The sequence below is a fragment of the Microtus oregoni genome, unplaced genomic scaffold (genome assembly GCF_018167655.1).
Source record: "Microtus oregoni isolate MIOR12 unplaced genomic scaffold, Mior012 000215F_ref0000472, whole genome shotgun sequence".
Lineage (NCBI taxonomy): Eukaryota > Metazoa > Chordata > Mammalia > Rodentia > Cricetidae > Microtus > Microtus oregoni.
In genome coordinates this window covers 201,981-226,210 of record NW_024544883.1, presented here as the reverse complement: position 1 = coordinate 226,210, position 24,230 = coordinate 201,981, and the positions used below count along the sequence as shown (strand labels likewise).

The 24,230-nt window shown below is 37.1% G+C and overlaps 1 protein-coding gene across 1 annotated transcript in view; it reads right to left on the bottom strand.

Moving 5' to 3' along the window:
* Positions 1-24,230, bottom strand: part of LOC121445581 (cilia- and flagella-associated protein 47-like) — a gene marked incomplete at its 3' end in the record, with an annotated part of 123,182 nt that overhangs the window by 37,551 nt on the left and 61,401 nt on the right. Inside the window, 2 exon segments of the mRNA XM_041647720.1 lie at positions 10,176-10,270; positions 21,154-21,298. Of these exon segments, the coding sequence (XP_041503654.1) occupies positions 10,176-10,270; positions 21,154-21,298 (240 nt within the window).

Genomic DNA, 24,230 nt, shown 5'->3' with positions numbered 1-24,230 from the left:
TTTCTTGCACACGACCCCCCCCAGGCCTGCGTTTTCTGCTGGGTCCTTTGCTTGGGAACAGTTTTCTGCTCCTACACTGGGGCTGCCCACCCAGAGCAGTGAGGGCCTGCCTACCGGGCGGACCTTAGGGACCCCCCCCCAAAAGGGAGCACGCGCACCTTCAGCTTTTGCGGCAGGGTGTCCTGTGTTCTACTCATCCCCACCCTGCCCCCCAAGTTCTCCCTTTTGTCCGCGGGTCATTGGACTACCAGGCGTCTATGTTTTGGTGCTGAGGAGTTCCATCTGGACGGGACGGTTCCTGCTTCTACACTGAAGAGATACACCCAGAGAGTCAGTCACAGCAAAGACAGGACCAAGACATTAGGCCTCTCCTGGCTCCATTTGAAGGAAGAGATGGGAAGGCGCCAATGCAAGAATTCCTCCAACAACCTGAAAGGCAACATGACATCACCAGAATCCAGGGATCCCGAAATAAGAAGAAATTTACACCCTACTCTAGAAGAATTAGAAAAAATCGACTCAAAAGTGAATTATATGAAAATAATAGAAGACCTTAAACAGAAGGTGAAAAACTGCCATAAACAATTAGAGATCACAAAGAAAAAGGTAGAGGAAATGAATAATTCGCTCAAAGATACCGAAGACAAACAAGAGAAACAAGAAAAAGCAATCAAACAGGTTAGGGAAGCAGTTCAAGATTTGAAGAATGAAATGGAAGTAATGAAGAAAACATAAACCGAGGGAAGGATGGATGTGGAAAATCTGGGTAAACGAACAGGAGGAACTACAGAGACAAGTACGACTAAGAGATTACAAGAGATAGAAGAAAGAATGTCAGACACTGAAGATACCATAGAGAAAATAAACGCACTGATCAAAGAAAACAGCAAAACCAACAAATTCTCATCACAAAACATTCAGGAAATCTGGAACACAATAAAAAGACCAAACCTAAGAATAATTGGGATAGAAGAAGGAGAAGAAGTACAGCTCAACGGTCCAGAAAATATACTTAATAAAATTATATAAGACAACTTTCCCAACCTAAAGAAAGATATTCCTTTGAAGGTTCAAGAAGCATACAGAACACCGAATAGACTGGACCAAAAAAAAAAAAAAAAAAAAAAAACCATCTCCTCGCCATGTAATAATCAAAACACAAATCATACAGAATAAAGAAAGAATATAAAGAGCTGCGAAGTGAAAAGGCCAAGTTACTTATAAAGGTAAACCTATCAGACTTACACCTGATTTCTCTATGGAAACAATGAAAGCCAGAAGGTCCTGGAGAGATGTACTGCAGAAACTAAGAGACCATGGATGCAAGCCCAGATTACTATACCCAGCCAAGCTTCTGTTTACTAAAAATGGAGAAAGCAAAATTTTCCAGGATAAAAACAAATTTAAACAATACGTAGCCACAAATCCAGCCTTACAGAAAGAAATAGAAGGAAAATCACAAACCAAGGAGTCCAGCAATAACCACAATAACTCAAACATCTAGAGACCCTTCACCAGCACAACTCAAAGAAGGGAAACACACAAACTCTACTACTAAAAAGGTGAACGGAATTAACAACCACTGGTCATGAATATCACTTAATGTCAATGGGCTCAACTAACCTATTAAAAGGCACAGGCTAAGAGATTGGATACGAAAACAGGATCCAACATTCTGCTGTTTACAAGAAACACACCTTAACCACAAAGACAGGCACCTACTCAGAGTAAAGGGATGGGAAAAGGTTTATCAAGCAAATAGGCCTAAGAAAGAAGCAGGTGTGGCAATACTAATTTCTAACAAAGTTGACTTCAAACTTAAATCAATCATAAGAGATGGAGAGGGACATTTTATACTCATAACAGGAACAATTCATCAGTATGAAGTCTCAATCCTGAATATCTATGCCCCTAATATAAAAGCACAGACATACGTAAAAGAAACATTACTAAAACTCAAGGCTGCCATAAAACCGCACACACTAATAGTAGGAGACTTCAACACTCCTCTCTCACCAATGGACAGGTCAATCAGACAGAAACCTAACAGAGAAATAAGAGAATTAATGGAGGTAATGAAACAAATGGACTTAACAGACATCTATAGAAAATTCCACCCAAATTGGAAAGAATATACTTTCTTCTCTGCAGCTCATGGAACCTTCTCGAAAATTGACCACATACTTGGTAACAAAGCAAACTTCCACAATTACAAAAAAATATTCGTAACCACCTGTGTCTCATCAGATCACCATGGAATAAAGTTAGAATTCAACAACAATGCTACCCCCAGAAAGCCTACAAACTCATGGAAACTGAACAGTCAACTACTGAACCACACCTGGATCAAGGAAAAAATAAAGTTATTAAAGTCTTCCTTGAATTCAATGAAAATAAAGAAACAACATACTCAAACTTATGGGACACTGTGAAAGCAGTCCTAAGAGGAAAGTTAATAGCACTAAGTGCCCACTTAGAGAAAAAAGAAAGAGCACACATTGGAGAATTAACAGCCCACCTGAAAGCTCTAGAAAAAAGAGAAGCAGACTCACCTAGGAGGAGTAGAAGACTGGAAATATTCAAACTGAGGGCGGAAATCAACAAAGTAGAAACACACAAAACAATCCAAAGAATCAATGAAACAAAAAGCTGGTTCCTGGAGAAAATCAACAAGATTGACAAACCCCTATCCAAACTAATCAAACGGCAGAGAGAATATGCAAATTAATAGGATGAGAATTGAAAAGGGGTACATAACCACAGACACAGAGGAAATTCAGAAAATCGTTAGATCTTACTACAAAAGCCTGTATGCCACAAAAATGCAAAATGTAAAAGAAATGGACACGTTTTTGAATAAATACCATATACCAAAGTTAAACTAGGACCAGGTGAACAATCTAAATAGACCTGTTAGTCATGAAGAATTAGAAGCTGTTATCAAAAACCTCCCTACCAAAAGAAGCCCAGGACCAGATGGTTTCAATGCGGAATGCTACAAGAACTTCCAAGAAGACCTAATACCTATACTCCTTAACGTACTTCACAATATAGAAACAGAAGAGTCATTGCCAAATTCCTTTTATGAAGCTACAGTTACAATGATAGGAAAACCACACAAAGATTCAACCAAGAAACAGAATTACAGGCCAATCTCACTCATGAATATTGATGCAAAAATCCTCAACAAAATATTGGCAAACCGTATCCAAGAACACATTAGGAAAGTTATCCATTATGATCAAGTAGGCTTCATCTCAGAGATGCAGGGGTGGTTCAACATACGAAAATCTATCAATGTAATCCAGCATATAAATAAACTGAAAGAAAAAAAACATATGATCATTTCATTAGATGCTGAAAAAGCATTTGACAAAATTCAACATCCCTTTATGATAAAATTATTGGAGAGATAAGGGACACAAGGGTCTTACCTAAATATAATAAAAGCTATATACAGCAAGCCGACAGCTAACATCAAATTAAACGAAGAGAAACTCAAAGCCATCCCATTAAAATCAGGAACACAACAAGGCTGTCCACTCTCGCCATACTTCTTCAATATAGTGCTTGAAGTTTTAGCAATAGCAATAAGACAACATAATGGAATCAAGGGGATTCGAATTGGAAAAGAAGAAGTTAAACTTTCGTTATTTGCAGATGATATGATAGTGTACATAAACGACCCCAAAAACTCCACCAAAGAACTCCAACAGCTGATAAACACCTTTAGTAATGTGGCAGGATACAAGATCAACTCCAAAAAATCAGTTGCCCTCTTCTACACAAAGGATATGGAAGCAAAGAGGGAAATCAGAGAAGCTTCACTTTTCACTATAGCCAAAAAAAAAAACATAAAATATCTTGGGGTAACTCTAACCAAGGAAGTGAAAGATCTATTTGACAAGAATTTTAAGGCATTGAAGAAAGAAATTAAAGAGGATACCAGAAAATGGAAGGACCTCCCTTGCTCTTGGATTGGGAGGATCAACATAGTAAAAATGGCAATTCTACCAAAGGCAATTTATAGATTCAATGCAATCCCCATCAACGTCCCATCAAAATTCTTCACAGATCTTGAGAGGACAATAATCAACTTTATTTGGAAAAACAAAAAAACCCTGGACAGCCAAAACAATCCTATACAATAAAGGATCTGCTGGAGGAATTACCATCCCTGACTTCAAACTCTATTACAGAGCTACAGTAATGAAAACAGTGTAGTACTGGAATAAAAACTAAGAAGTCGATCAATGGAATCTTATAGAAGACCCAGATTTCAACCCACAAACCTATGAACACCTCATTTTCGATAAAGGGGCTATAAGTATACAATGGAAGAAAGAAAGCATCTTCAACAAATGGTGCTGGCACATCTGGATGTCAACATGTAGAAGAATGAAAATAGACCCATATCTCTCACCATGCACAAAACTCAAGTCCAAATGGATTAAAGACCTCCATATCAGTCCGAACACACTGAAAAGGATAGAAGAGAAAGTGGGAAGTACCCTACAACAGATGGGCACAGGAGATAGCTTTCTATGTATAACCCCAGCAGCACAGACATTAAGGGCAACATTGAATAAATGGGACCTACTAAAACTGAGAAGCTTCTGTAAAGCAAAGGACACTGTCACTAAGACAAAAAGCCAACCTACTGACTGGGAGATCTTCACCAACCCCGCAACAGACAAAGGTCTGATCTCCAATATATATAGAGAACTCAAGAAACTAGACTTTAAAATGCTAATTAACCCAATTAAAAAATGGGGCACTGAACTGAAGAGAGAATTCTCAACAGAAGAAGTTCAAATGGCCAAAAGACACTTAAGGTCATGCTCAACCTCCTTAGAGATCAGGGAAATGCAAATCAAAACAACTTTGAGATATCATCTTACACCTGTCAGAATGGCTAAAATCAAAAACACCAAAGATAGCCTTTGCTGGAGAGGCTGTGGGGGAAGCTTTACCCTCATCCATTGCTGGTGGGAATTCAATCTTGTGCAAACACTTTGGAAATCAGTGTGGCGGTTTCTCAGGTAATTCAGGATCGACCTACCCCTAGACCCAGCAATACCACTCTTAGGAATATACCCAAGAGATGCCCTATCATATGACAAAAGCATTTGTTCAACAATGTTCATAGCAGCATTATTTGTAATAGCCAGAATCTGGAAACACCCTAGATGTCCTTCAATGGAAGAATGGATGAAGAAAGTGTGGAATATATACACATTAGAGTACTACGCTGCACTAAAAAACAATGACTTCTCGAATTTTGCATGCAAATGGATGGAAATAGAAAACACTATCCTGAGTGAGGTAACCCAGACCCAAAAAGATGAACATCGGATGTACTCACTCATAATTGGTTTCTAGCCATAAATAAGGGTCACGGAGTCCACAATTGGTGAATCTAAAGAAGCTAAATAATAAGGTGAACCCAAGGGAAAACATATAGTTATCTCTTGGCTATGGGAAGTAGACAAAATTGCAGGGGAGAAAATTGGGATCTTGGGGGTGGGGTGGGATGGGGGTAAGGGGAGATGGGGAGAGAAAAGTGCGAAGGGGAGGATGGGGGGAACTTGGGGAAACAGGAGGATTGGGATAAAGGAAGGTTGGATAGGGGAGCACGGAAGCACAATTCTTAGTTAAGGGAGCCTCCTTAGGGTTGGCAAGAGACTTGAACCCAGAGTGGCTCCCAGGAGCCCTAGGCGATGTCCCCAGTTAGTTCCTTGGGCAGCTGAGGATAGGGAACCTGAAATGACCCTATCCTATAGCAATTCTGACAAATATCTTGCATATCACCATAGAACCTTCATCTGGTGATGGATGGAGATAGAGACGGAGACCCACACTGGAGCACTGGACTGAGCTTCCAAGGTCCCAATGAGGAGCAGAAGGAGGGAGAACATGAGCAAGGAAGTCAGGACCACGAGGGGTGCACCCACCCACTGAGATAGTGGGGCTGATCTATTGGGAGATTACCAAGGCCAGCTGGACTATGACTAAAAAAGCATGGGATAAAACCGGACTCTCTGAACATGGCGAGCAATGAGGGCTGATGAGAATCCAAGGTCAATGGCACTGGTTTTTGATCCTGCTTCATGTTGTGGCTTTGTGGGAGCCTAGCCAGTTTGGATGTTCACCTTCCTAGACATGGATGGAGCGGGGAGGTCCATGGACTTTCCACAGGGCAGGGAACCCTGACTGCTCTTTGGACTGGAGAGGATGGGAGAGAAGAGTGGAGAGGAGGGGGAGGGAAATGGGAAGCTGGGAGGAGGCTGAAACTTTTTTTTCCTTTTCTCAGTAAAAAAAAAAAGAAATTTAAAAAGAACTACAAACCTTAGAGAAATACAAGCATTCTTTCAAAGTCCCCCCCCCCAAAAAAAAACAAGCACAGATATGGCGTAAGAACAGAGTTTTATCGGATTTCAAAGAAGAATTAATACCAATATTTCTCAAATTATTCCACAAAATAGAAACAGAAGGAACACTGCCCAATTCATTTTATAAGGCCACAGTTTCTCTGATACCCAAACAATATAGAGGCCCAGCAAAGAGAACTGCAGAACAATTTCACTTATAAACATAGATGCAAAAATATTCAATAAAATACTTGGAAACCAAATCCAAGGATGCATCAAAAAGATTATCCACCATAATCAGATAGGCTTCATACCAGAAATTCTGGAATGGTTCAATATATGAAAAATCAATATACATAATCTACCACATGAACAAACTGAAATAAAAAAGCATATGAATATCTCATTAAATTCAGAACCGGATTTTGACAACACCCTATCCTCCTTCATGACAAAAGTCCTGGAGAAATTAGGTACATAAGGATCATATCTAAAAAGAATAAAGGTACTTTGCCACAAGCTATAGCCAACATCAGAGTAAGTGGAGGGAAACTCAAAGCAATTTCACTAAAATCAAGAACAAGAAAAGGCTGTCAACACTCTCAGTACAATACAGTATTTTTCTGTATTCTGTCAATCATGTTTTAAATAAACGTTGATTGGCCAGGCAGGAAGTATAGGCAGGAAAACCAGACAGGAAGTAGAGGTGATGCAATGAGAACAAGAATTCTGGGAAGGAGGAAATTGATTCCTCCCAGTCCTGTGCAAACCACAGCGGAAGCAGGATGTGATCTGACAGCTGAAAAAGGTGCCTAGACATAAATCCGCACACACATGAACACCTGAGTATTCAGAAAGAAGCTAGAAATATACACTGGATAAAAGTCAGCATTGTTAACAAATGATGCTAGTCAAACTGGATTTTGCCATATAGAAGAACGCAACTAGATACATATTTGTTTCCCTGCCCCAAACAAAAGTCCAAATGTATCAAACACCTCAACATAAAACCAGATATATTGAACTTAACAGAAGAGAAAATAACGAACAGCCTTGAGTGTATTGGCACAGGAGAAGACTTAGTTTTAAAAATACACTGATAGTGCAGGCAGTAATATCAACAATTACAAAAGGGACCTTATGAAACTGAAAAGCTTCTCTAAGGTGAAGGATTCTAACATTTGGACAAAGCAGCAGCCTGCAAAAGGGGAAATGATTTTTACTAACTACATCTGAGAGAGAACCAATATACAAAATATATAAAGAGCTCAAAAACTAGACATCAAAAAAATCAAATAATCCAATTAAAAATGGGGTACAGATCTAAACAGAAAATTCTCAATAAAAGGATTGGAAAAGTCTAAGAAACACAAAGAAATGTTCAAAATCCTTAGTCATAAATGAAATGCAAATACTTTGAGATTCCATCTTACATCTGCCAAATAGCTAAGTGACAGATCATGATCTGTCATGCTTGCAAGGATGAACAAGGGGAACAGTCTTGCACTGCGGCTGAAAATGAAAACATAGCTACTACAGAAATGAATATAGCTATTTCTCATATTGAACTCCGGGTTGAATGAGTCATCTTCCTTCTTAAATTATTTCTACTTCTTTATTTTATGTGTATGAATGTTTATTCTGCATGTATGTATGTGTATCACCTGTGTGTTGGGTGTCACTAGAAGCCAGAAGGGTGTGCTGGATGCCCTAGTACTTGAATTAAAGATGTTTAGGAGCCATCATGTGTGTGCTGAGAATAACTGAACTGGTTTCTTCAGCAAAAGCAACAAGTACTATAAACTCCTGAGCAGATCATCTCTCTAGTCCCCATGAGTGATCTCCCTTAACTAATATTAGGAAGTAGGAAGTTTGAAAATATCATAAAGAAACTGTTTTATAAGTGCATTTAAAAATACATATGTGTGTATGTATGAGTATACAAATGAAAACATTAACATCACACATGCAGGGGGGAGCTACAACACTTCTCCTAAGAATCATATACTAAAAGAAAATTTAATTCAAGGTAAGGAGAAACTCGTCTCAAGTTGTTGGTTAGGGGCTATCCGAGACACTCCCAAAATAATGTAAGTGATTGTTATTGCCCTTGGTTCCTTCCCATAACTTAAAGGTAAGAAGCTATTGCTGAAGACAGAGCACACTTGACACAGAACCTGAAGGAATGGAGCTGGAACTGAGCTGGACGTCTCCTCCCTGAGGACTTCCTCTTATAATAGGAAAAGATGCTATAAAAGCTGCTAAGGGAGAAAAGTAATCAATAGTCCCATCCAGAGGTAAAGTCTACTAAACCACAACAAAGACTAGACCAGTTTGATTCCCAATGATGCAAGAGAGGCACTATTTTAAAAGGGGTAATAAACAGCTGTCCAATTGGGCTTAAGGTAGGTTTAACAGGAGGGAATTCCTGCCTGGTATTGCAAATTACACAAGTACCCATGGTAAGAGAGGTCATAAGATCTAGAAGCAAACCTACAAGTGCCGTTTCCTAAGCCAATATAATGTATAACTATATTTAAAATATTTATCCTTATACCCAAAGATGAGCATAATGATGTTTAGCCCTCATCAAAGAAGCTCTTTGCATCAGATGTAGGCAACTAAAATGAGCCACAGCTTGTAGAAATTCAGAGAATAAGTGACAATGGGGTGACCATTCTCACAATTGGTACATCTACAAGGCCACCACAATACCTAAGGATCAGGGAATACGGATGTTAGGAAGATTTTAAGTGTCAGCGAACTTATATGGCTGTTAAATAGTGTTTCTAGACATAAGGCAAATAGCATTCATGATATCTAAACAATGTATCTGCCTAAACATGACCCACATAATGACAACACTCAGCAGACATGTCAAGGTAGATGACGGAAGTGGGGGGGGTGGGGGCAATTAGTATTGCATTCACATAGTAAATCATTTTCTGTACTTACTGATATAAGTAATTTGACTATATTGCTTCTTGTTTATTTGTTTTATTTTGTTTTACTTTTGATGTATAAATATTGAACTATGATTGACAAAAAGAAGCTTCCAGGGGCTGGAGAGATGACACAGCAGTTAAGAGCATATTGATTGCTCTTCCAGGGGTCCTGGGTTCAATTCCCAGCACCCATATAGTACCTAACAACTGTCTGTAACTCCAAGATCTGACATTCACACACAAACATAAGTGGAGGCAAAACACCAAAGCAAATAAGAATAAATTCCTTTAAATAAAAAAGTCTCCTTATCATTTATAGTTCAGAAATTTGAAAAAAGCATACTACAACTTATTAAATTTAGGCAGAGATACCCATTTTTTTACAGTCACACTCTAATAAAAGTTCTTTCTTTTTGTATTGAAGGTTTTTCCAGTTTAAAAATAACATTGGGCATCAAGGGAACAATATTAACTAAGCATTATAAAAATGGCATCTTTTAATTGCTCATACCATTTTGGGGGATTTCAGATAATGATTCCAAGAATCACCTTCAAAACCAATTATAAAACACAAGGCAGCTTGAATATAAGTGGTTTTCTCATTAGTTGAACCCTATCATTTCTTTACCACATAGCATACTTCTAATTTTGTAGTAAGTACACCAAAGACAATCATAGTTCACCATGAATTAGATATATTTACTGATTACTTAATTTAAAGTTATAGCTATGTATAGTCACATATTAGAATAATACCAATTCAAAGCAAAACTTAGGTGATATCTAATTGATTCCTAAAATAGCAAATCTGTAATCCCACTTGTATTCCATAACATGAGTAACAGAAAACTGAACTTACTTCTACAGGAGAAAATGCTATGCCACATTCCACAGATGTGCCTTCCTCTACCTCTATGGCATACATATAAGGAGCATCAGTATTTTTGGACTCTCCTATAAAAGAATAAAACAATATAAGCCTATCTACGTATATGCATGTGTTTTGTGTGATATAGTGATATTATTTAATGTGAACCCTGAAGATGTCATCATTATATTCATAGCAATCAAAAGGCAACTACTAAAATATCAAAGGGTAAAGTTGGATAAAATTTCTCGGTAAACAAGGATTCTTCATTCCAACTTTATAAGACCAAACCTCGGATCAAAATATGCAAAATAGAATCAGAAAGTAAATAATAAAAATATTATCATAAAATTCTTCCAAAGTTGAAAAAATATAGTAATATTCTGATGAAGGTGGAAAGGAATGAAGAGCAAGGTCAAAGGAAGTGACTTAGTCATTGGTCTCAGAATAGCTAAAAAGGAACTATGCAATGAAGGGGAAGCAAAGACAAACCAGGTCTTATTTGATCAACTGAAAAATCAAAAATTTACAAGACTATCAATTAATTGAAATGTCCAACATTTATTTCTGAGGAAACACTTGAAATTTCATTTCAGAAACATACATATGTACATATGTATATTAGACGCATTAGTATTAACTATTGCCACCCTATTATTGTAGAGTCTCAAAGAATATTAGTCATTCAAAACAAAATAATAAAAAGGAAACAATTTCACCAAAGAAAAATTCTTCTCAAAATGGGATTATTTCAAGAATAAAGATATGAGCAAATGTCTCGGGAGCAGGCCCAAGGCAGTGACTTCTGTGGGAACAGGCCGGGGCCAGGCCAGAACCAGGACCTCCACAGTACCAGGCACTAGCCAGGTATATCCACAGGAGCAGGCCCAAGCCAGTGACCTCTCTGGGTGCTAGCCTGGGCCAGCAACCTAAGCAGGACCAGGCCCTAGCCAGTTATGTCCATGTGAGAAGACCATAGACAGCAACTCCACAGGACCAGGACTGAGGCAGTGACCTCCTTAAAAGTAGGCCAAGCAAATGACCTCTGTGAGAGCAGGCCTGAATGACCACTGGAATTGCAGAGCGACCTCCAGCGTGACAGGAACTGTGGTCCCAGACTCCACATCAAGGAGTAACCATCTGACCCTTGGATCCAGTGCCACCTGGAAGACTGATCACCAGAGACATGATACCACCTATACCAATCAGAGGAAAAAATGGGTGGAAAATAAGATATTCCATAACCGAGCAAGATTTAACAAAAACCTAGCCACAAACCCAGCCCTACACAAAGACTGGAAGGAAAACCACAATGCCAGGAAGTCAGCTACAACCACAAAAACACAGACAATACATAATCTCACAGCTGCAAATCCCAAAGAAGGAAACACACACACACACATTACCAACAAGGAAAACTAAAATAACAGGAACTAGCAGCTACTATCAATACCCCGTAATATAATATTAATATCCCTTAATATAAATGAGTTCAACTCACCTATAAAAAGAAACAGGCTAACAGATTGGATATAAAAACAGAATCCCTCCTTCTGCTGCATACAAGAAACACACCTCAACCTCAAAGACAGACATCACCTAAGGGTAAAATATTTTCTAATCAAAAAAAAAAACACTTTGAGATATCATCTTACACCTGTCAGAATGGCTAAAATCAAAAACACCAATGATAGCCTTTGCTGGAGAGGCTGTGGAGGAAGGGGTACCCTCATCCATTGCTGGTGGGAATGCAAACTTATGCAACCACTTTGGAAATCAGTGTGGAGATTTCTCAGGAAATTCGGGATCAACCTACCCCAGGACCCAGAAATACCACTCTTGGGAATATACCCAAGAGATGCTCCATCATATTACAAAAGCATTTGTTCAACTATGTTCATAGCAGCATTATTTGTAATAGCCAGAACCTGGAAACAACCTAGATGTCCTTCAATGGAAGAATGGATAAAGAAAGTGTGGAATATATACACATTAGAGTACTACTCAGTGGGAAAAAAAAAATAATGACTTCTCGAATTTTGCATGCAAATGGATGGAAATAGAAAACACTATCTTGAGTGAGGTAAGCCAGACCCAAAAAGATGAACATGGGATGTACTCACTCATAATTGGTTTCTAGCCATAAATAAAGGATATTAAGTCTATAATTTGTGATCCTAAAGAAGCTAAATAAGAAGGTGAACCCAAAGAAAAACATATAGTTATCCTCCTGGATATGGGAAGTAGACAAGATTGCCGGGCAAAAAATTGGGATCTTGGAGGTGGGGTGGGATGGGGAGATGGGGAGAGAAAAGTGAGAAGGGGAGGATGGGGAAATGGGATTGTTGGCATAAAGGAAGGGTGGATATGGGAGCAGGGAAGTATATATCTTAATTAAGGGAGCCATCTTAGGGTTGGCAATAGACTTGAACCTAGAGGGGCTCCCAGTTGCCCAGGGCGATGTCCCCAGTTAGCTCCTTGGACAGCTGAGGAGAGGGAACCTGAAATGGCCCTATCCTATAGCCATACTGATGAATATCTTTCATATCACCATAGAACCTTCATCTGGCGATGGATGGAGATAGAGACAGAGACCCACACTGGAGCACCGGAATGAGCTCCCAAGGTCCCAATGAGGAGCAGAAGGAGGGAGAACATGAGCAAGGAAGTCAGGATCACGAGGGGTGTACCCACCCACTGAGACAGTGGGGCTGATCTATTGGGAGATCACCAAGGCCAGCTGGACTGGGACTGAAAAAGCATGGGATAAAACTGGACTCTCTGAATATGGCAGACAATGAGGGCTGATGAGAAGCCAAGGACAATGGCACTGGGTTTTGATCCTATTTCATGTTCTGGCTTTGTGGGAGCCTAGCCAGTTTGGATGCTCACCTTCCTAGACATGGATGGAGGGGGGAGGACCTTGGACTTTCCACAGGGCAGGGAACCCTGACTGCTCTTTGGACTGGAGAGGGAGGGGGAGAGAAGTGGGAGCAGGGGGAGAGAAGTGGGAGGAGGGGGAAAGAAATGGGAGGATGGGAGGAGGCGAAAATTTTTTTTCAATAAAAATAATAATAATAATAAAAAGAATCAAATAATAATAATAATTAAAAAAAAACTAAGAAACAAGCTGGTGTAGCTATCCCAATATGTAACAAAATAGACTTGAAACAAAAAATCAATCAAAAGGGGAAAAGAAGACATTTTATATTTGTCACAGGAAAAATCCATCAAGAGGAAATCGCAATACTAATCATCTGTGCCTCAAATACACAGGCACTGTCATATGAAAACAAAACAAAACAAAACCAACACTACTAAAGCTTAAACCATACACTAAACCCCAAACACTAATAGTGAGAGACTTTAACACCCCACTATCACCACTGACCGGGTCTGCCAGACAGAAACTTAACAGAGAAATCAGGGAACTAACAGATGTTACGTCTCAAATGGGATTTTGAGACATCTATAGAACATTCCATCCAAACATAAAAAAAAATATACCTTCTTCTCAGCACCTCATGGAAACTTCTCAAAAATTGATCACTTACTAGGTAACAAAGAAAACTTGAAAAGATACAAAAAAGTTGTAATAACACCATGTATCTTACTGGATCACCATGTCTTATATTCAGAATTCAACAGAAACACTAATTTTTAAAAGCTCACAAACACATGGAAAATAAACAATGCTCACCTGAGTCACAAATAAGTCAGAGAAGAAATAAAGAAAAAAAAAATTAAAGACTTCCTAAAATTCAACAAAAATGACCACACAATGAAATACCAAAATTTTTGGGACACAATGAAAGCAGTGTTAAGAGGAAAGCTCATAGCACTAAATGCCTATATAAACAAACTGGAAAAATCTCACACTAGTGAGTTAACAGAACACCTGAAAACTCTAGAACAAAAATAAGCAAAGTCACTCAAGAGCAGGAAATAATCAAATTGAGAGCTAAAATCAACAAAATAGAAACAAAGAAAACAATACAAAGAACCAATGAGACAAAGAATTGGTTCTTAAAGAAAATCAACAAAACAGACAAACCTTTATCCAAATTAACCAAAAGGCACAGAGAGAATATCCAAATTAACAAAATCAGAAATGAAAAGTGTAACATAACAACAAACATGGGGAAAATCCAGAGAATCATCAGCACATATTTTGAAAACCTATACTCCACAAAAGTGAAAACTTTAAAAGAAATGGACAATTTCTTTATAAATACCACTTTCCAAAATTAAATCAAGACCAGACAAGCAAATTCAATAGGCCTATAACTGCTAAAGAAATAGTCATCAAAACCTTCCAAACAAAAAAAAAGCCCAGGACCAAATGGCTTTAGCATAGAATTCTACAAGATTTTCAAAGAAGAACTAATACCAATACACCTCAAATTGTTCCACAAAATAGAACAGAAGGAACATTGCCAAACTCTTTTTATGAGGCTACAATTACCCTGATACCCAAACAATACAAAGATATTACTAAGAAAGAGAATTACAAACCAATCCCCCTCATGAACGTTGATGCAAAAATATTCAATAAATACTGGTTAACCTATTCCAAGAACACATCACAAAAATCATCCACCATGGAATATACTTAAATAAAATAAAGGCAATATACAGCATGCATATTGCCAACATCAAACTAATTGGAGAGAAACTCAAATTGATCCCACTGAAATCAGGAGTAAGACAAGGCTGTCCACTCTCTACATATCTATTCCATATGGTTCTTGAGTTGTTAGCTAGAGCAGTAAGACAACAAAAGGAGATCAAGGGAATAAAAAATCGTAAAAGAAGCAGTCAAATTCTCACTATTTGCTGATGATATGATAGTTTACATAAGCAACACCAAATATTCTACCAAGGAACTTCTTCAACTCATGAACACTTTCTGTAATGTGGTGGGATACAAGATTAACTCAAAAAAAGAAATCAGTAGCCCTCTTTTACACAGATGATAAATTGGCTGAGAAAGAAATCAGAGAAACATCACCCTTCACAATAGCCACAAATAGCATAAAATATATTAGAGTAACTCTAACCAAACAAGTGATAACCTGTACGACAAGAACTTTAAATCTTTGAAGAAAGAAACTGAAGAAAACACCAGCAAATGGAAAGATCCTCTATGCTTTTACATTATCAGGGCCTGTCCGTTCGTTCCTGGTAGTTCAGAATTGAAATAACCATACAGAAACTATATTATTTACAATACTGTTTGGCCAATAGCTTAAGCGTCTGTTTAGCAAGCTCTTATCCATTTCTCTTAATTTGTGTAGGACCAATAGGCTTTGCCTCAGTGGCAAGGTTCAGGCACAATTATCTCCTGCAGTGACTACATGGTGTCTCACTGACTCAGCCTACTCTTTCTATACATCTTTTACAGCCTGGCAATCTTCTGTTGAGCTATTGGCGAAAGCCAGCTTCTTTATTAAGCAATGGCAATAAAACATATTCATAGCATATAGAGCAGAATCACACATCACTCTTAGGAAGATAGAATTACCGTAGTAAAAATATCAATCTTACCAAAAGCAATCTAGAGATTCAATGCAATGCCCAGCAAAATCCATCAAAATTCTTCACAGACTCCAAAAGAACAATATTCAACTTCATATGGAAAAGCAAAAAACTCATGATAGCCAAAACAATCCTTTCTGGAGGAATCACAAATCCTGATTTCAAACTCTACTGTGGTATTGGCATAAAAACAGACAGGAGTACCAATGGAACTGAATCAAAGATCCAGATATCAATCCCCATGCCTATGAACACATGAGTTTTGACAAAGAAGCAAAAAAAAACATAAAATGGAAAAAAGCATATTCAACAAATGTTGCTGGAAAAACTGGGTATCAACATGAAGAATGAAAAGAGATCCATATCTGTTGCCATGCACAAAACTCAAGTCCAAATGGATTAAAGACCTCAACATAAAACCAACCACACTAAACTTAATAGAAGAGAAAGTGAGACGTTCACTTAAACACAATGACACAGGAGATCACTTACTATCTTACACCCCAATAACACATAGACTGAGAGCAACAATTAATAAATGGGACCTCCTGAAACTGAGAAACATCTGTAAAGCAAAGGATAAGGTCAAAAAGATAGAATGGCAGCCTACACAATGGGAACAGATCTTTATAAACCCCACATTGAACAGAAGGCTGATCTCCAAAATAAGCTATTAACTCAAGAAATTGAACATCAAAAGAACAAATTATCCAATAAAAAGGTAGGGTACAGACCTAAAAACTATCAACAGAGGAATCTAAAATGGCTGAAAGACACTTAGGAAATGCTCAACATCCTTAGCCACCAGAGAAATGCAAATCAAAACAACTCTGAGATTACATCTTAATCCTGTCAGAATGGCCAAGATCAAAAACACTGATGACAACTTTTATGCTGGAGAGGTTGTGGGGTAAAGGGAACACTCCTCCACTGCTGGTGGGAGTGCAAACTGGTATAACCTTCTTGGAAATCAGTATGGCGATTTCTCGGAATATTAGGAAACAACATATCTCAAGACCCAGCACTACCACTTTTGGGTATATACTCAAAGGATGCTCAATAATACTACAAGGACATGTGTTTAACTATGTTCATAGTAGCAGTATTTGTTCATTAGCAGTGAGAACCTGGAAACAACCTCAATGCTCCTCGACTGAAGAGTGGATAAGGAAGATGTGGTAGGTTTACACAATTGAGTACTACACAGAAGAAAAAATAATGACATCTTGAAATTTGCAGGCAAGTGGATGGATCTAGAAAACATCATGATGAGTGAGGTTACCCAGACCCAGAAAGACAAATATCATATGTACTCCCTCCTTCATAATTGAGTTTTAGAAATAAAGCAAAGTAAACCAGCCTATAAATAATAATCCCAGAAAACCTAGACAACAAAGAGGAACCTAAGTTAGACATACGTGGATCTATTCTACAAGGGAAGTAGAAAAAGACAAGATCTCCTGAGTAAATTGACAGTGTGAGGATCATGGGAGAGGGTAGAAGGGGAGGACAGAGTAAGGGAGGGGAGTGGAGAAAAATATATAGGTCAATAAAAACAGTAAAAAAGAAAGCACACAGAAAAGAATAAAGCTATTAGGCAAAAATATAATTGTTGCACAGAAACTAATTGCTAAACGTTCAAGTGAGAATTGCAGTAGAACCACTCTTCTTTACACTAAACACTCTTTTAAAGTCTAATTTGCTCATAACATTTACCTCATTAATCTGGGAATAATAAATTTTAATTGTCTCTATCTGAAAATCAAATTCAGCAACTTACTCCATCCTTCTCACTCAAATTCACTTACCTATGTTATGATAGGCAAACCATGGAACAAATGAGTCCATTGATTATATACTAACACTAGAACTTTTTTGGCCCGGGAAAATATACAGAATATACCAATATGAAACATCAAAGAATAGCTAACTAGGGCAGATACATAACTACAAAATAAGGTAGTTTAGCTAAACAAATATTTATTACACACACACACACACACACACACACACACACACACACACACACATATATATATATATATATATATATATATTATAAAATAAATATTTCCTGTTGCTCTCTGGTATATTTTTCTTTACATGATCATGTTCTCATATTAATTATGTGCCTAGTACTAGAATAAACAACTTTACTAAAAACTAAAATTATAAATATGGTATTGTACCTTATGGAATATGCACACTATTAAGGTGAAAACAAAAAACAAAACATGTACATAGATTCCTCTACTAACTGGAAAAATCTGGCTATTTTCATAGTAAAGTAAAAAAAAAAAAAACCAAGTAGATTTCCATCTACTTAACAGTTCAAATGAGACTACCAATTACCCATAGGACACAGAAGATGCAACAAGTTTAAAAGGCGCACCCACCCACTGAGACGGTAGGGCTGATCTATTGGGAGATCACCAAGGCCAGCTGGACTGGGACTGAAAAAGCATGGGATAAAACCGGACTCTCTGAACATGGCGAACAATGAGGACTGATGAGAAGCCAAGGACAATGGCACTGGGTTTTGATCCTACGTCATGTTCTGGCTTTGTGGGAGCCTAGCCAGTTTGGATGCTCACCTTCCTAGACCTGGATGGAGGGGGGGGGGGGGGACCATGGACTTCTCACAGGGCAGGGAACCCTGACTGCTCTTTGGACTGGAGAGGGAGGGGGAGGCAAGTGGGGGGTGGGGAGTAGAGGGAGGGGGAGGGAAAAGGGAGGCAGGGAGGAGGCGGAAAATTTTAATAATAAAAAAAAGAAAAGAAAAAAAAGACAGTAAGACCTCAAGGAGCATTGAGACAGGGTATGTATTATTCTAGGAGAATGCAAATTCAGTGCTATTGAGATGTATAATATAGTATGGGTTTAAAACACAGTCTATGGTGACTACACTGACCAGAAACTAGAATGAAAAGGTCAAGTTGTACATAAATCTATGTAAACATTACTTTTCCCATAAGTCACTCTATCAAATATTATTTAAAGAATTTTGTTGGAAAGCAGTAAGGTGGAAAATATAGTCATTTATCTGTTAAAATATTTATGAGATAAATTTTCAGAATGGTTTTTAAAAGTGTTTCGTTGTTCCTACCTATTAAAATCAACTAATGTGCTTTGTTTACTTTGTGCAGCCTGTTGCTCTGAAACACTGCTATTGGTAAAAGGAAACTGATAGAGCTTTGTAAGTAGAGAAATGTGATCAAATCTTTGAATGCAATTCTCTGTGGAACAGGTATAAGGAGAAAGGGTTGGAAACAGGAATGCATTCGAAAAGATAACTTAGTGTCCTTGAAGAGAGTCTTGAACTAGAGGCAAGAAAAGCACTCTGCCAGGCAGCTTGCCAAAAATTGTCAAGAAGAATTGAGTAATGGAACAAAGGGGCACGGGTACCCATGATAAAGTGACAAAAGGCTAATACTTGGTTCAACATATGTATTTTAATAAATGAACATAAATTTCATGTAGATTCCAAACAGTCTACTCTAAATTGTCATGGACAACTAAATTCAAACACAGAGTGCCTAATTAATCATGATTCGACTCCAGCATTTTCTTCTTAGAACTGAACTCTCAGCTACCTGAATCTTAGAATTAAAATTCAGAGATGATTGGAAGTTCCCCCCTCATTCTCAATACATGCATCTATTGTATCATGAGGTCATGTAATTCCTCTTTTCTCTGTTTTGTACTCCCTTCCAATTGCAAGTTCCCCTGCCTGTGTCCAGAGCTATCACCACTTCTCACTCTTGTGGCTACTGCATCTATCTCCCTATCTTCCTCCCAGCACCTTATCAATTGAACTCCATAAGAAAAACCCAAGCCTAATTATGTCATTGCCTGCATGTAAATTCTGTAATTGTTCTGCTTAATGTCTAAGACAAAAGTTCACAGAGGCTTTAATCCCAACACCTGAGAGGCAGAGACAGATGGCTCTCTTTGAGACTAGCCTCATCTATAGAGGGTATTCCAAGCCAGCCAGGCTATAAGCCTGTCTCATAAAATAAAATGAATCTGGAAAGGTACCTTCATAAATTTGGTTTCATGTTCCAATTACGAATGACAGTAACTTCTTATTAGGACTTTACTCCCATTCCTTCATATATATCCTTGTTCATATTCTTTCAATTCCTTAAGATGTGTAAAGTATCAATGTTCTGATAACTGAGTCTAGACTATGTTCTGAACAATGTATATTGCTTTAACACAATAGGAGGAACTGTCTTGTATTATTAGTCATGTTATATGGTAAAAATCTGATTTTTGACTTACTTATGTAGCCACCATTTGTCACCTTGACCTAATATCATATTTCTTTGCTTTATCTTGACTTCTCCAAAACAATAAGTAAAGCTTCCTTGCTACTTCTCCTGACTAAGTTCCACCATAGAAAGCACCAGCAAAAATAGTCCAAAGCAGGGAGTGAGAAAAAGTCAAATATTTATCCTTCTACTCCTTCACAAGTCTTGGTTGCAGTTCTACCAAAGGCTGCATTGCTTTGTCATTGTAGAACTTAATTAGCTGCCTTATTGTACATAATATCATATTCTCCTAGATTGTCAACGTACTTTTCCTCTTGTTCCTTCAGGATTAGAGATAACAGCAGCTTCCACTCACTTTCTGTTTCTTTTAATACTGCCCTAAACTCCACACACAATTCATTTTCTAAGATCGTTTTAGTTAAACCCTCTCAGTGAATCATCTACTTGTTGCTGAGATTCTAACAGATAACCTTACTTTTCACTTCTTAAGATCACAGAAAATGTCTTAGTTACCTTATAGATTTAGTCTAATGTTTAGTATAAATTAGGATTTAGGAGCTATTTACTGATGGAGAATTAACTAAGTCAATTGGAAGAACACTTTTTCTGTAAGGGTTCAAATAAATACTCTATACTTTGTGGGAAATGATTTCTGACCAAACTCTTCAATTCTGTCCTTTTAGCATGAAAGCTGCAAAAAGAAAAAGCCAAATACATCTATATTCTAATAAAACTTTGTTTATAAGTTCAAATCAGATTTGCCCCACAAGGCTTAGTTACTAACTTCTGAATTAAAAAAAGAAACAATACACTCATAAAAGTATATACTTCATTTAAGCCAAAATAAACATATTGACTCCTGACATGAGTAAACGTAGAGGGAAGACTGCATATAATTTTGAGAACATAAATTAACAATTATATTTTCAGTTATAGCATAATCATTTATATGCCATAATTGCTATATGAAGCTAATTAATAAAAACAACTATGTATCATGCTGTGAAAGTGTTCTAATAATACAACATACTTAAATTAATAAAATCATAACAAATATGGAACATAACTGAACTGCCATTGTCATATGTTTTTAATGATTTTACCTTAGACATTTTAAAACTACTTTACTTTATCTTATTGCAGTATAAAACATATACCTGGATTCCCCTTAAAATCCATTGCAAAAAGTGGGAAGTCTTTTAGATTAAACTCCACTTTGGCCCTTGTCACACCTTGGTTTTTTATTAAAAATGGAATAACTTCTGTAGTGCCAACATAGGTGCCACTGAAATTAAACACATTCTAAAATCAAAAAAGGAAATAAAAATTAGAAAGTAGAACGATGTTTTACAAATATGTATAGTCAAATTTGCAGTTTGATATTTGTCATGGTGATTAACTGCCAAATGTATCTCTATAAAACTTTTATCTTTCTCTTCCCTACATCCTACATGTAAAATACCAAACCCCGATAAACTTGTTCTTCATCCTTTTTACTAGATTGTATCTGTTTGATAATTGTATATAGTCATATGCAATAGTTTCTAGATTTTTATTTTCAAAAATGCTTCCCTTCAATAACTGAGTCACAAACTCCCTCATTTATATTTCCTACCATCAACAGGACAAGGTTCAAGTTCATCGGCAGTACTCAAAGTTTTCCAAGTTCTTCAGTGTCCCATATTCTAGCCTCATCTAAGCTCTCTGCTCATTCTAAAACTTATTATTTCAGTAAGCTTTGATTTTGCATTTCAAACTAACACTAGATATTAAAACCTTAATCATGGTGTTTCTACTACCAGAAAGACCCTTCTCCAAAATGTAGTTATCTAAAAAGCTCAAATAAACCACAATTAATTACACTGTGGTAAAAGTGACTTATTCCTTATGCTTATCTTCCTGGTAACATCATAATATCTGCTCACATATCTGATTCTTATATTTAAGAACAGGATTCATTTTCAAAGACAAGCACATGTCTTTTTGTCCTTGTGTGTATCCATGTCTATATGTACACTAGATGCTTTCTGAATGTACATGAACTCATGTTCATATACCAAGTATGTGACTCATTATAGAGTTACTATAAGATCAATTCCTTAGCAAATGAAGCACACAGAACATTAAAAGGACACAGTGACAACAATTTTGTAATATTGTGTAAAATACTTAATTACTATCAAAGACAATTGTTTCATTTAAAATATCAACCTATTGCTGTTGTTACCACTATTACTTAAAAATGATTTTCATAAAACGTCAAGGCTGGTATCTAATTTTTAATCCTTCAACATTAGCCTAGTCGATGTTACAATCACCAAAATTGGAGAGTAAATTATTTTTAAATTTTAAAATAATAAGGACTTACTTATAAATACAGTAAAGTAATATAACTTATTCTATTATTAGTAATGTGTAGTGTGTCCCAAAATTGATTTAGCATGAGAAAATAGAGTAATAAAATCCTCAATGTTCAATATTTCCCATAGAGTATACTATATAAAAAGAAAAGATAGTATTGAATTTTTCATTTTCCCTTTTAATGAAATATAATATTTTTCACTCACAACACATCCTGATTATGGTTTCCCTTTCTTCTGCTCCTATGAATTCCTCTGCCTGTTCCCTCCCATCTGGATCTACCCCACTATTATTAGATAACAAAATGATTTCTATAGGAAATAATAAAATAAAATTAAATTATTGTAAGGCAAAAATACTAGAATTGGGCAAAGCAAACAGAAATATAAGAGCCTAAGAACAAGCCCAAAAAACAGAGGTCCACTTGTTCACACACTAAAGAATGCAATAAAATCAACAAACTGGAAGCCAAGATACATATGCAAAGGACCTGCTGTAGAACAAGGCAGGCCCTCATTGTGCATGCTGTCTTGGTCTCTGTGAGTTCTATGTTGATCATGTTGATTTAGAAGCCCTTGTTTTCTTGGGCCCATCCCCTCCAGCTCTCCATCTTCAATAATCATCACAATTTTAAATAAGCTGGATGCCTGTTGATCTATGTATCTCAGGCATTTTTTTAAATTTATTTTTTATTGAATAAAAATTTCCGCCTCCTCCCAGCCTCCCATTTCCCTGCGACCTCCTCTCACTCCTCTCTCCCTCCCCCCACTCCTCTCTCCCTCCCTCTCCAGTCCGAAGAGGCTTTTATCACTGAACAAACAATAGGAATCAGAAACTAAAGTCTGACATTGGATTTTTGTTGTACAATTAAAGTACAGACTGACACTGAGGTACTGTGGCAGCCAGTTAAGCTATATAATCAATGTATTTTATAACTTAGCATCATAATGACACCAAGTAATGGGGGAACAATTGCAAGAAAAAAAGTTGCAAATAATCTAAAATAATAGGATAACAGCTTATGGTGAAAGGGCTATCTGAGTATAAGAAGTTGATAATATCTTACAAGTGTCACAATGGAAGAATATGAAGGCCTCTTTTGAATGCCTAATAAAGGCTTCTTTGGGTAAATGGATCAGAATATATCCTTTGGAGCTCATTTTAAAAGATAAAAAGGTGTGTATCTGTACATGTGTATGTACGCCTGTGTGTTTGTCTGTGTGAATATATGTGTGTGTCAAGTAAGTATGCACACTATCAATTGTAGAACAGGTACTGTTTATGTATAGATAATATTTTGAAAAGTGATGTCAGTATAGGTCATAAAATTAAAATTAAGACTATGTGAGGAATCTATACTCATTAGATATACTCATTAGATGAACCTTTTACATCTCATAATACAACTTATGGCACACTAAAAAATGGAGCAATAGAAATGAAAGTAATATGATATTTTAGAAATTATCTAGTGGGGGCTGGAGAGATGGTCCAGCAGATAAAAGCACTGGCTGTTCTTCTAGAGATCCTGAATTAAATTCCCAGCAACCACATGGTGGCTCACAATCATCTATAGTGGGATCTGATGCCCTCTTCTGGGATAAGGTCTTACATGTGGATAGGGCACTCATACACATAAAAGAAATAAATTTTATAAAAACAAATAAGCAGGGAATAAAAGAATGCAAAAAAGGGAATTGTCTTGTGAAGAAAAACATGAACAAATACTGCATTCCAGGAAGCTTTTGTACCTAATATGACCTGACATGGTAACACCGGTTACAACAAGAGCCAGAAATAAACAGATGGAAGAACAATGAAATGAAGACTAATTATAGTATGTTCATATAAATAATCTTTATGCAACAGTGAT